Raw genomic sequence first — 11,070 nt, forward strand, 5'->3', positions numbered from 1 at the left:
TCCCAAGAAGCAAGTCTAATATACTCAATTTGTTATTTCAGGCTTAATGAAGAAATACCCTAAAAGTACAAGACTTAAAAAAAAAAAAAAGCATCTGCAATCATTGCGGCAAAAATTGTCCTGTTGTTGCAGGGAGTTCATATATAACTTCTGTGATAGGTGTATCCATTTTGCAGATCTTCATAATGCTATATCTAGTATAAGAGAAAATGGAATATAAGCAGCTGTCAGGAATGGGAAACAGTTTGCTAGTTGGGCTTTTCTGTTACAACATCCACTTGTTGTGAGCAGAATTTCTTGCCCTACGCTCATCACCAGGGACAACCAACCAAGGGGACAAAGTGAGGCGATCACCTCAAGCAGCAGGATTCACAGGGGCAGCAGATCCCAATGTAGATCTTTATTGTTCCCTTGTTCCTTCTTCTTCCCAGCAGGGAGGGGCACCATTTGGTGGCATGCTTGGGCCAACACTGCTCACCACCATCACTTACCAGTTGGCACAGGTACACTGCGGCATTTTGATATTTCTTTCCTTTTCACATTGTAGTGAATAGTTTTAAGTTCTCCATAATTCAAAAGCACCAGCAAACCAGTAGTTGCAGGAAACTATGCACAATTACCAAAGTATGTTTTACTGGCGCAAGCAGGGATGCACAAAGACGCTTGTGTCCTAGCATACAGATATTCCAAGGCGTGGATAGGATTATCAGAATGGGGATAACTCTTTCACAAAAGCATGCAGGTTCTGCATTTTAGTTGCAGCACAGAAGAAAGGGGAACGTACATTACTTATTCAGAAAAATATATAACACAGCTGAGCCTTAATGTGTCGAAAAGCAGGCCACACCTTGATGGGGGAAGGCCTGGATGTTGCCAACACTAGACCATTGCATTCCCCCACTCACCTTCTGCTTCCTAACTCTTATCTTCAGGTTTTTCAATAAGATTTTCCGGAAACATAAATTATCTTCCTTATCCAAGAACGTCCTGCCCACACCTGACCTTACCCAACTCCCAAAAAGAAGAGGCCATTCGTTTTCTTTGTTAAGGTAATATTTAATGAGCCAATATTATTCTGAGTGGGGCACTGATGTGAAGAGGAGAACAGCATGGCTCTAGCGAGCAAGTGTGTAACTGAGGAGCTACCTGTTATTCAAAAGCCTTTTATCCCTATGGTTGTCCAAAAGAGGGTTCGAAAACCAGCCAATAGTGCTCGTGAACACATTGTGAAAATAACATTGTGGAAGGCCTCCTGGAGAGACGGATGTAGGCAAGGCCCCACCAATTGATTTTTCTCTTTTCTGCCTCTGCCCCCCTCATAAGTGATGGAAAGCAACAAAAGAGCTTACAACCTCTTTATAGACACCAGTGGGCAACTGGTACTTTCCAGATAGCTAGCAGCTGGAAGGATCCAAAAGGGTACTTGAAGTGCCATGGGCCTAGAACACAGTCGAATTCGGTCATCAGCAGCACAGCCTGTCCCAGAAAGGGAGAGTGGTGCTTCCTTCTGAGTGGAGTATCCCTCCTTGTTCTTAGAGGTGGACATCCCATCCTGACCAGCCAGCAGGCTTTAGTATTTGGTGGTGAAGGACTGGAACTCGAGGGTACTGATCTCCCTCTCATTGGAGAACACAGCCTGGTCAATACGAGACATGGGACTTCCTACGCTGCGTAGCCAGTTCTTCCTACAGAGGAAAGGAACACAAGTTAGGAACCCACCCATGCTACCCTCGTCTCTCTTTTAGTCCCACCTGTGCTCTCTGCATGGTCATAAAAGGAACATGGCTATTGACGGAACCAAAGGGTAATCAAATCTAGTGTGTGTACACACACACACACACACACACCTCTCTTTCTCTCGCTCTCTCTCTGCTAGAAAGAATGGGACTTTCCCATAGGCATTTGGTTGACTGCTATGAGAACTGAAGGCCTTTGGTTTGATCCTGCAGGACTTTACTTATGTTCTTGCATTAAGTACACTAAATAAAGATTCAGAGAAAATGGCTCCAGCTGACACAAGAAACTAAGCCATGCCAGGGCAGATGAGGGGTAGATTCATGACATAGTGACTAGCCAATCTGGGCAAAATAAATTCATTTTCTGTTCAAATTTTAGGGCTCAATCAGGCTCATATCCTGAACAGTTAGAGCAGGGACTTTTTGATAGTTGCTCCAAAACAGTGGAATCCTTTCCTCCTTGAGATTAGGCTAGTATGTTATCTCTCTTTCCAAGGGGAATAAAGATCTTTCTGCTTTGCTGTGCCTTTCTAGTTTGGAGCATATTCCATAACTGTTTTCCTCTTCTGTTTGTTCTTCTGCTTCCTTTAGCTGGTGATAGTTCTAAATTACTTTAATTAGTATTTTACATTATTTTTATTACTGTTGCACTGTTAGTTTGAAATACTTCAAAAACCATTATGGTCGAAAAGCATAATGTATACCAATGTCGTAGATGAATAATAATATGCTGGACAATGTCTATGAGGTATGTGGTGCTTTGCTGATTAAACTAAAAAGATAGCCCCCTGACCCAGTGAGCACTCAGTTTAAAGTAACTGCTTCCAGAGAAGTAGCTGCATTAGTCTGTTGCAGTATGAAGAACACACAAATGCTTGCAGACTGAGGACTAATTCAGACTATTATTGCAAGTAGGTTGTTCGGATATCACAAACAGGTGACTGGCAACAGCTTTTTTTTTTTTTTTTTAAGTATCAGGTTTTTTCCAGGAAAGGGTAAATCCAGATTAATGGGGGTGGGGGCATTTTCATGCCATCATGTGGACTCTACAAACAAACAGAAAACACCCCACCATTGCATGCCTTTGAAATATCTATTCCACAATAAACACCTTTCTAGAAACACTCAAAAAATCTGCTGGGAATTTAAACAGTTTTATTATGGGATAAGCTTTCCAGGCCTATGGTCATCTGACAAAGCAGACTCTAATCCACAAAGGTTTATGCCAAAATAAAACTGCTAGTCTTTAAGGCGCAACAAGAATATATTTGTTTCGGTTTAAAATGTACCGTAAGCTGCCAATTGCCAATTTACCCAGCCTCTAATGAGAAATAGTTGCCCACATTCAGCAAAAAAATAACAAACCTGTTTGTTTGTTTGTTTGTTTGTTTGTTTAGTCAGGAAGGAAGCATCTGAGGAAACTGGAGGAAAGCTTTTTCATCCTCAAAAAGTCCAAAGAACCCATGAATGAAGCTCTCCCGTTAACGAAAAAGAAAGCTGTTCAAACACTGCCCACGCACGATAAACTTACTCAGCTGTTCTTCCATTTCAAAAATTGAAGTGAGTGCATATGGGGGGGGTACACGTGTGGGGGGGGCGCTACAGATTCCCACCTGAACCCTAATTGAAAAGGGGTGGGGGCTCAATAGATGGCTGTACACTTTTGCTTTGTTATTCCCTGCCAGGATCTGAAAAAAAGAGAGCAGGAGGAGGAGAGAGTAAATGCGGGGTGGGGTGGGGTGGTGGAATACATGTTGCTATGGATTATCTCACTCCTGCTTATCTCCTGCAAGGGATGGAGTAGTATGGTTGCTATGGAAGCGGCCCCAATTTTCCCCTCCCCCCTCAAAGACATGAAGGTGGAAGAAATGGAGAAGCTGGTTGCTATGGAAACTGTCCCAGTTTCCTTGCATATTCCCTCTCTCTATGTAACTTCAAGGTGATGGGGGGAAGACTTGTCGCTATAGAAACTGCCTCTGGTTGTCATCTCTCTGAAGGTGACAGAGCCCGTTGTTAGAGAAGCTGTCTCACCATCACCACAAACCCCCAGGGTCGCCCTGGGAGCGCACCATCCCTCTCCCCACCCCCTTCTCCACTCCCTTGCTCCACCCCCACCCCCACCCACTGCTGCTGCTCACAAATTCATAAAGCAATTTTCTCCATCTCCTCCTGGACCAACTTCCTAATTGCAAGCTGACCCAAGTCCCAAATTTACAGGGTGTCAATTCACTGTTGAGGGAGAGTCTGGGGAGGTGCCCTATTTAGACACTTCAGATGGAGAGGGGAGGGAGGGGTGGAGTGGGATTGAAGGCTGTACAGATTGCCAATGCCAGGTGCTCTTCAGATAAGGATAATGGGAACCATTATTACAGGCCATTTATCTCTCTTCATCCCACCAGTTTTCCTCCAGTTAAGAACCAGGGATGCCCTTTTGGAAGGACAAGGGGGCAGTCACCCCACTTCCCATGTTTCAGATCACAGCAGCACCAACATCTCTGGATATTAGAAAGAATATACAAGTAACCATGACAATCACTTTTAAGATGAAGTGCTCCCCCCTCATTTCTCCATTTGCAATTTAATTTTGAACATAACAAAGACCAGGCTTTTGAACTTTGCTATAAATCTTGCCCTGTCTCTTTCAATGGGGAGGTTTATTCACCTGAAGTGATACATTAGTTCTGTATTCAGGCAGGGCACTAGATATTTAACAACAACAAAAAAAGAGATGGCTCAAGAGAGACTCTGGTTGAGGAAGGAGTTTGCCTGACATCTATATACTACATGCCCATTGCCTTGTGCCTCACTCCTCTGAGTAACATAAAGTGTCAGTGTTGAAACATAGATGTATGGGACCTGCTGTGGTGGATTCAGGGTGCTCTGTCTATGATCAAGTCCAACAAGTCTTGGATTTTATGGGGAGCTCGTGTTCCAAGGTTTGTCTCCAGTTTCCATCTTGTTAATGCCATGAACAAAGCAGATTCCGCATGATGCACAAAGTTGTGCCCCTCTCCCCCTCTCCTTCACCATGACCTTTTCTAGTCAGCTAAGCAAATTAAGTGGTTCCCCTTTAACCCTTTATACTCTGCTTAGCTGACACCACCCCTCACTCAATCCCCAAAATACAGGCCCTGAAGCTGCAAGTCAAAGTGCATCGTATCCAAGGCTGGCCAAGTTATTTTAGCACCCAATACAGAAAATCCCACAGGCACATCTCCCAGGCAGTAAAAATATATATAACAACAATATATTAAATAACTAATAATTTGCAGCCCTTTCATAACAAACCGAATTAGCTGCCTAATTGTAAGGTCAGCCCTTCCCTCAGCCACTGCTGAAGGAGCCCAGTTCACATACTTACATGATCTCCACTTTCTCCTTGGGCCCTTGCACTTGTCCGGTCACTGTCCCGTGGGCAGTGTTCTTCACCCAGCCAACCACTCCCAACTTCCTCCCCTGCTCTTCTGTGTACTGGTGAAAAAAGCCAGAAAGATAGTGGTCAGGGAAGCTTGCAAGGCTGATTCTCAATGGCACATACATTGCTCAGTCTCTTCATTTGATGACTGGTGGCTGAATGAGTGAGCAGCCTTCATTGAGTTTTGTGATTATGCCAGGTGACATGGAAGCTCAGTCAGTGGTATATGCTCTGTGAGGTCTCTTTTCAGATGGACAAATGTTTTCATTCCTGGAAATGTTGATAGCGCAAAGTGAACAAAGAAGTATAATTAGGGTTCTGCTTCATTTCCCCATAGCATATGTGCATAGTACCTGTGGAATTATTATTGTTATTTTATGCACTGTGACTTGCCGTTGTTTTATTGATTATAGTTTAGAAATTAATTATAATTGTTAAGAGTGGATTTCTGTTTAATTTTTATATGTTGATAGTTAATATTATTCTATACTATTCCAATGGATTGTTGAATATTACTTTATTTAAGTTGCTTATTTTAAAGTTATGTTTTATTATCACATTTCCGTATTGGATTAGATTGTTATAAGGTGTACATTCTTTGTTTCTTCAGCTTGTAAACCACCTTGGGTATTGTTAAATAGAAAGACGGTATACAAATTAAAATTGAAATGAAAAAAATGAAATGAAATAATATCTCTGCCTGTTTGTACCCTGGTGGAAACAAAACCAACAGTACTGCTATGGCAAAACCAAGCAACCCGCAACATCAACAGCAATGAAATCTTTCTCTCTTCCTACATAGATTTCTAAGGCCTTGATTGCCTCCCAGTCTTGACATCTCATTGGCTGGAAGAGGTATATAAACCTCCTAGGTTCACACTGACATTGATGTTTGCTACTAGCAAGTCAGGAGTCAGACTGCTTTGTTCTCTACAGTTTAGTTTGCTTGAGTTTGCTTCCAAATGCCATACTCTCCTCTCTGCTCCTATAGGCAGCTTCTCTGGGTATCCATTACTCTACACTAGACTTGGACCTGTATACAGGAGGAGTACAAGCTTCGGAAGCTGGCTTGAGAAGTGCTCTCTCCAGCTATTCCAGTAATATACCGTCCAAGTAGAAACATCAGCCTTTGCAGTCTTAAGCGCTACAATTTGGCTGTAGAATGCCTCCCCATATATCACACGCAGATATATCCTACCTTTCTAAAGAAGACACCTAGAAGATGAAAGAAAGAGAAGTCAGTCAGCGATCATATTCATCAAAGTATCAACAATCAAAGTCCTATAGCTACATATTTAGTGTATCTATAGTCCAGTCTTCTGTTCCCTCCAGTAGTGATTGTGTCCCATCTAGTCCAGCATCCTGTTCTCACAGTGGGCACACCTCCTTAATGAACAGGCTGTGTTACATTGTTTCTCTCTTCCCAATCAAGCCATGTGGCTTCAACTACCAACAATGTGTTGAAATTTTAGGGATTTTGGAAAGGGAACCCCTAGGACACACACAAGTATTTATCACACCTGCAAGTATACAATTGCTAACTGGCCTATGCTTCCATGTGATCTAGTAACACATCTGTGAGGGACCACTCTGAAGGAAAGCAGATTTCGTAATTAGCATAATCTTCATATATATAGCCTTAATATAGATTTTGGAATTCTTCTCTTCTTCTTCACTGCCCCCCACCCCATTCTAATAAATTGGTGTTTGTTTGTTTGTTTAAATGCTTGATTATTTGATAACATTTGAATGGTCGGTTGCTCACAATTTTATTTGACTGGTCTAATACTGACTTTCATTCTGGATTTAATACTTTCTCATTAGTGGTGATTATGCTTTTGTCTTCAGCAAGCTGTGTTCCAATCTTTATGCCTGATTTCCCCAGCTTTTCCTCCTGATATTTATGTATTAGTTTATTCCCTATTACACTTCTATCCCACTTTTCTTCCAGGATGCTCAAGGCAGCACATGTCCTTCGCCACCTATTTGCCCTCACAGCCCTGGAAAGCTTAAGAGAGTGCCTGGCCCAAAGTCATTCAATGAGCTTCATGGCTGAATAGGGTTTAAACATGGGCCTCCCTGATTCTTCCCCAACGTGCTAACTCTAGCTCTCAAAATGTATATGATTTACCGTATTTGTTTTAGTGGTAAGTTGCCATTTTTTATTACTGAAAGGGATATCTTGTTGTGTCAATCCATCACATCCTAATCTGCACCTTCTTGTCCCTAACTGTTGTACCTGCCACCTGAATCTCCCTGTCCTATCATTTACCCATGAAATCATGACCCACTTGGCAGTTAATGGAGTGCCTTCAATCTGAAACTTTGCTCATATCACTTCTGTAGCCTTTGTTCCCCCTTAGTTCCTTGACCCACCCCCACCACCTTGGTTTGCCTACGTCCTTTCTCTCAACAGCACACATCTCTTTTTGGTGTGTCCCACGTGAAGTTAATTCCATTCAAAATCATCTTCCCTTATGGAAGCTCCATTCTTTTTTAGCATACTGTACATGTTCAATCTGAGCAGTTAGATCCTGCAAGGATATTGTTGAACATTCCATTAAATCACAGTAACTCAGCTAATAGCTAGGGCCTAGAGGTAACATGATTTTTTGGCCCATTGTATGTCCGATAATGTGAAACTAGCTCTAGCCTGCACTTCAAAGGGCTGACAGTCTAAAAGGCAAACCTACCACACCCTGTCACTAAGACCTAAGTGATAAAGGATGCAGCACAAGAACCCAAATTTCTTCCTTTTTGCCACAGAAGCAGCTCTTTCGAGTTCTCATTTCTGTACTATGGTGGCTTAGGCTATGCTGCATCCTGAATGTTACAGATCACGTTACAAAATTGCTATTTTTTAAATAGAGTGGGGTGGGGGAGTGGATTAAATCAAGTAAATGAGGTTGAATCAAGGATGCTCAGCCTCCCTCCCTGTAATGGCCCAGATCTCCACACCGCAAAGATACAGCACCTTCCTACTGTGCTCTAGGATATGCAGATCCAACACCCAATTGCATTAATGTTCCCAATTAGTTTCCTCCATATACACCCGTGTGTATTATCTTCAATTAAGTTCCTCTGGAGTCCTTGCGGACTGTCATTCTAGCTGCACAGCAGCTCCAGCCAACCTAGCTGCAGTTAGAGCCGAATAAAGATTCTGCAGTTGGAGGAGAGGGCTCTGCTGCTAGCATCTTATTTCAAGGGCTATACTATTTGCAGCATGAGCCGCAGGGGAACTGAGCAACCATCTCCATAGCCCATGCACAAAAATCCCACCCAGAGCAGCACAATAGCAGTACAAGGGGTGGGGGAAACTAAACGGACTCACCCTGGACTTCCCCATAAACCTCATAGTCGATTGCCCAGAGAACAGAAGCAGCCATGGTTCAGTGCAGGCCACGGGCAGTTGTTAGGAGCTTCCACAGAGACGGAGAGGGGTGTGCTATTCGATCTGCTTCACACTGCAGTCAGTTTGGCCAGCCTGTGTTACTAAATTCAGCCGCAGAGAACCAGGGGATGTGGCCTACCTGGAAAAAAAGAAACAGGAAGAGAGTCTCTCTCATCTTTCAGCCAGACAGGTACAAAGAATCCTCAAGCCCATAGCAAAAGGGTTGTGGGGGGAGAGAGAGGGTTAAAATCTGAAGCATAAATCAGGTCCTCAACTCTCCTCTCCTAGGTGTGATCTAATGTGAAGGAACCTGATCTCGTGTTACAATTGGATGCTGTACCTACAGGTGACATTTACTGTGCAAGCAGAGTTACGAATACCTCCGGTGCCTAACATTTTATTCAAACACCTAGGATTTTGACATTTTTTCAACCCTGCCTGCAAGGTTGCCTTGCTCCAGTGCATACCGGTAATCCATAGGACAAAAATAACAACATTAGGAAGGCAGAAGGACAACAATCTAGCCTGCTTCCGACTAGTAGTGTACTATTCTCCTTACATATTTTTATATGAGATTTTGTCTGATTTACACATTTTTCAAGCAATTTTCCCTAACACAATGCATTTTATATACTATTTTCACTACTATATACATTTTTGTACACATTTCCCCCTAATGTATGCATTTGACACGTATTATTTTATTGAAGTGTGGATTTTGAAGGATAGCTTTTATTTGTTTGCATATTGTTTTGGAAAGTACAAATTAGGTAGGTTTGCAATAAAATAAAACTGAACCATATTAGTACCCATCCATAACTGTAACCCATGATATGTTAACAAAAAACAAAACAAAAAAACACACAGAAAAACAGAACATGCCATGCCAAACTCACCCCCCATGGAAATGTATGGCACTTTCATGAAGGGTTGCCACATCAAAATGCAAAATAGAAGAGAGACTCAGGTTCTGTTTCTATACATTATGAAAGAAGGAGTGTCCCTTCTGCTTTATGAAGTAGTGACAGTCTGCAAGAAAGGCCATAGTTTTAAAGGGGGGGGGGAATGCCAGGCTTCTTTAGGCCACATTTGCACCTTCTTCTTTTCCTGCTGCTTTGACATAGCAGGAAGGGTAAATAACCAATTTGAGGTGCTTTATAGTTTACTGTATACCATAAGATGTAATGATGAGACACAGCAAAACCTCAGGGGGCAACACTGCTTCTGAAACTCAAGAGACCTTGGAGGGCTGCTGTCAAAGTAAACATTACTGCTCTCAACAGACAATTAACCTGACCTGGTATAAGGCATTTTATTATATTCCTATTTAGGATTCACATAGCATATATTATGTGTTCAGGGCTTATTTTCTGTAATGTTTTGGCATTATGTATGATCCAGCCCATTGTTTATTCCTCTTTATTCCTGTTTCTAGCCCTCTGAAAGAATGCTGCAATTAACAGGGTCAACCCGATACATTTTAATCGTCTTTCTCAGGCACCTGCACCTGCACAATCCAAACGCCTTCTTCCCAGATTCCTTGCATTGTTACAGGGAACAATGGGTGCAGCACCTGCTTGGCATGCGTGATCATGTGGTACACATGACACTAACAGCTTCACGAGTGATTTGTGTGCTCATGTCAACCTTGGAAGTCAGATATTACCCCTTTTTCCTGTTCTTTTTAAAATTAGGAATCCCAAATGCCATAGTTACAGACAGAAGCCATCTGCCTGGCCTAAACTAATGAATTTGAGATTCCCTCTCTGTGATGCAGTGGTTAATCTTGAAGTGCAGGAGCTCATCATGACAGGCCCCATAACCAAACCTCCAAGGAGAGCTCCAAAATGCAGACAGCTGTGTTGATCCCAAATGCATGCATACACAGACATCAAGGAGCAGAAGTACACGTTCAGTGAATATCTAATACATGAAGATCAGCATGACTGCAATCCTATCCACAGTTTATTGGAAGTAAATATCACTCACCTCAGTGGTGCTTACTTCAGACTGCATAGGCTCAGCTTGTAAAGCATACAGAGATCTTCAGCCAGCTGAATTGCAGCCTTTAGCTTTTACTTAGGAATGCAAACAACCTTGCAAATAATTGCTGCCATTTAAACTACTAGTATGAATTAGGAACCCCATATAAGAAAAGGAAAGACGTATCCAACCTCTGCTTGATCATTTCCCTCATTCTCTGACTTCCTTAGTTTCAAACAAACTTGAAAGATGCATTCACTTTCCAGGTGCTTCAGCATACAGCTCCATTACTTCTGACCTGAAAAAAAAAGTCCTGGAGTTCTGCCACCCTTCCTTCCAGCACACCACTATCAATGACCCTCACTGCCCCATTTTGTTGCCTCCACAAGGTTTGGAAAAAAATACCCACTTTCCCCTTCAATGCCAGGAACCATATGTTTCAACCAAAACAAGTTTGACCTCAAACTCCTTACCTTGCCATTTGAAGGGGCGTGGGTGGGCAGCATAATGTGCTAGCTTTAGGGGCGGAAAATAGGAGATCGAAC

General features: G+C 42.5%; 1 protein-coding gene across 7 annotated transcripts in view; it reads right to left on the bottom strand.

Annotated features, from left to right (window-relative positions):
- Positions 1–1,035: 1,035 nt before the first annotated feature.
- Positions 1,036–11,070, bottom strand: part of LOC309330474 (acylphosphatase-2-like) — a 35,161-nt gene continuing 25,126 nt past the window's right edge. For 4 of the 7 annotated variants that reach the window (XM_081842179.1, XM_081842178.1, XM_081842181.1 and 1 more), the window contains 4 exons: positions 8,483–8,681; positions 6,350–6,366; positions 5,098–5,207; positions 1,036–1,685 (listed from right to left, as the gene is read on the bottom strand). In XM_081842179.1, coding sequence (XP_081698305.1) covers positions 1,571–1,685; positions 5,098–5,207; positions 6,350–6,366; positions 8,483–8,537 — 297 coding nt within the window. In that variant the 5' untranslated portion in view covers positions 8,538–8,681 and the 3' untranslated portion in view covers positions 1,036–1,570. Of the gene's footprint in view, positions 1,686–5,097; positions 5,208–6,349; positions 6,367–8,482; positions 8,682–10,716; positions 10,817–10,998; positions 11,042–11,070 lie in introns of those variants that run through there. The other 3 variants (XM_081842180.1, XM_081842182.1, XM_081842184.1) reach the window with 3 other exon arrangements.

Source organism: Podarcis erhardii, assembly GCF_964252035.2.
Source record: "Podarcis erhardii genome assembly, chromosome: 15".
Lineage (NCBI taxonomy): Eukaryota > Metazoa > Chordata > Lepidosauria > Squamata > Lacertidae > Podarcis > Podarcis erhardii.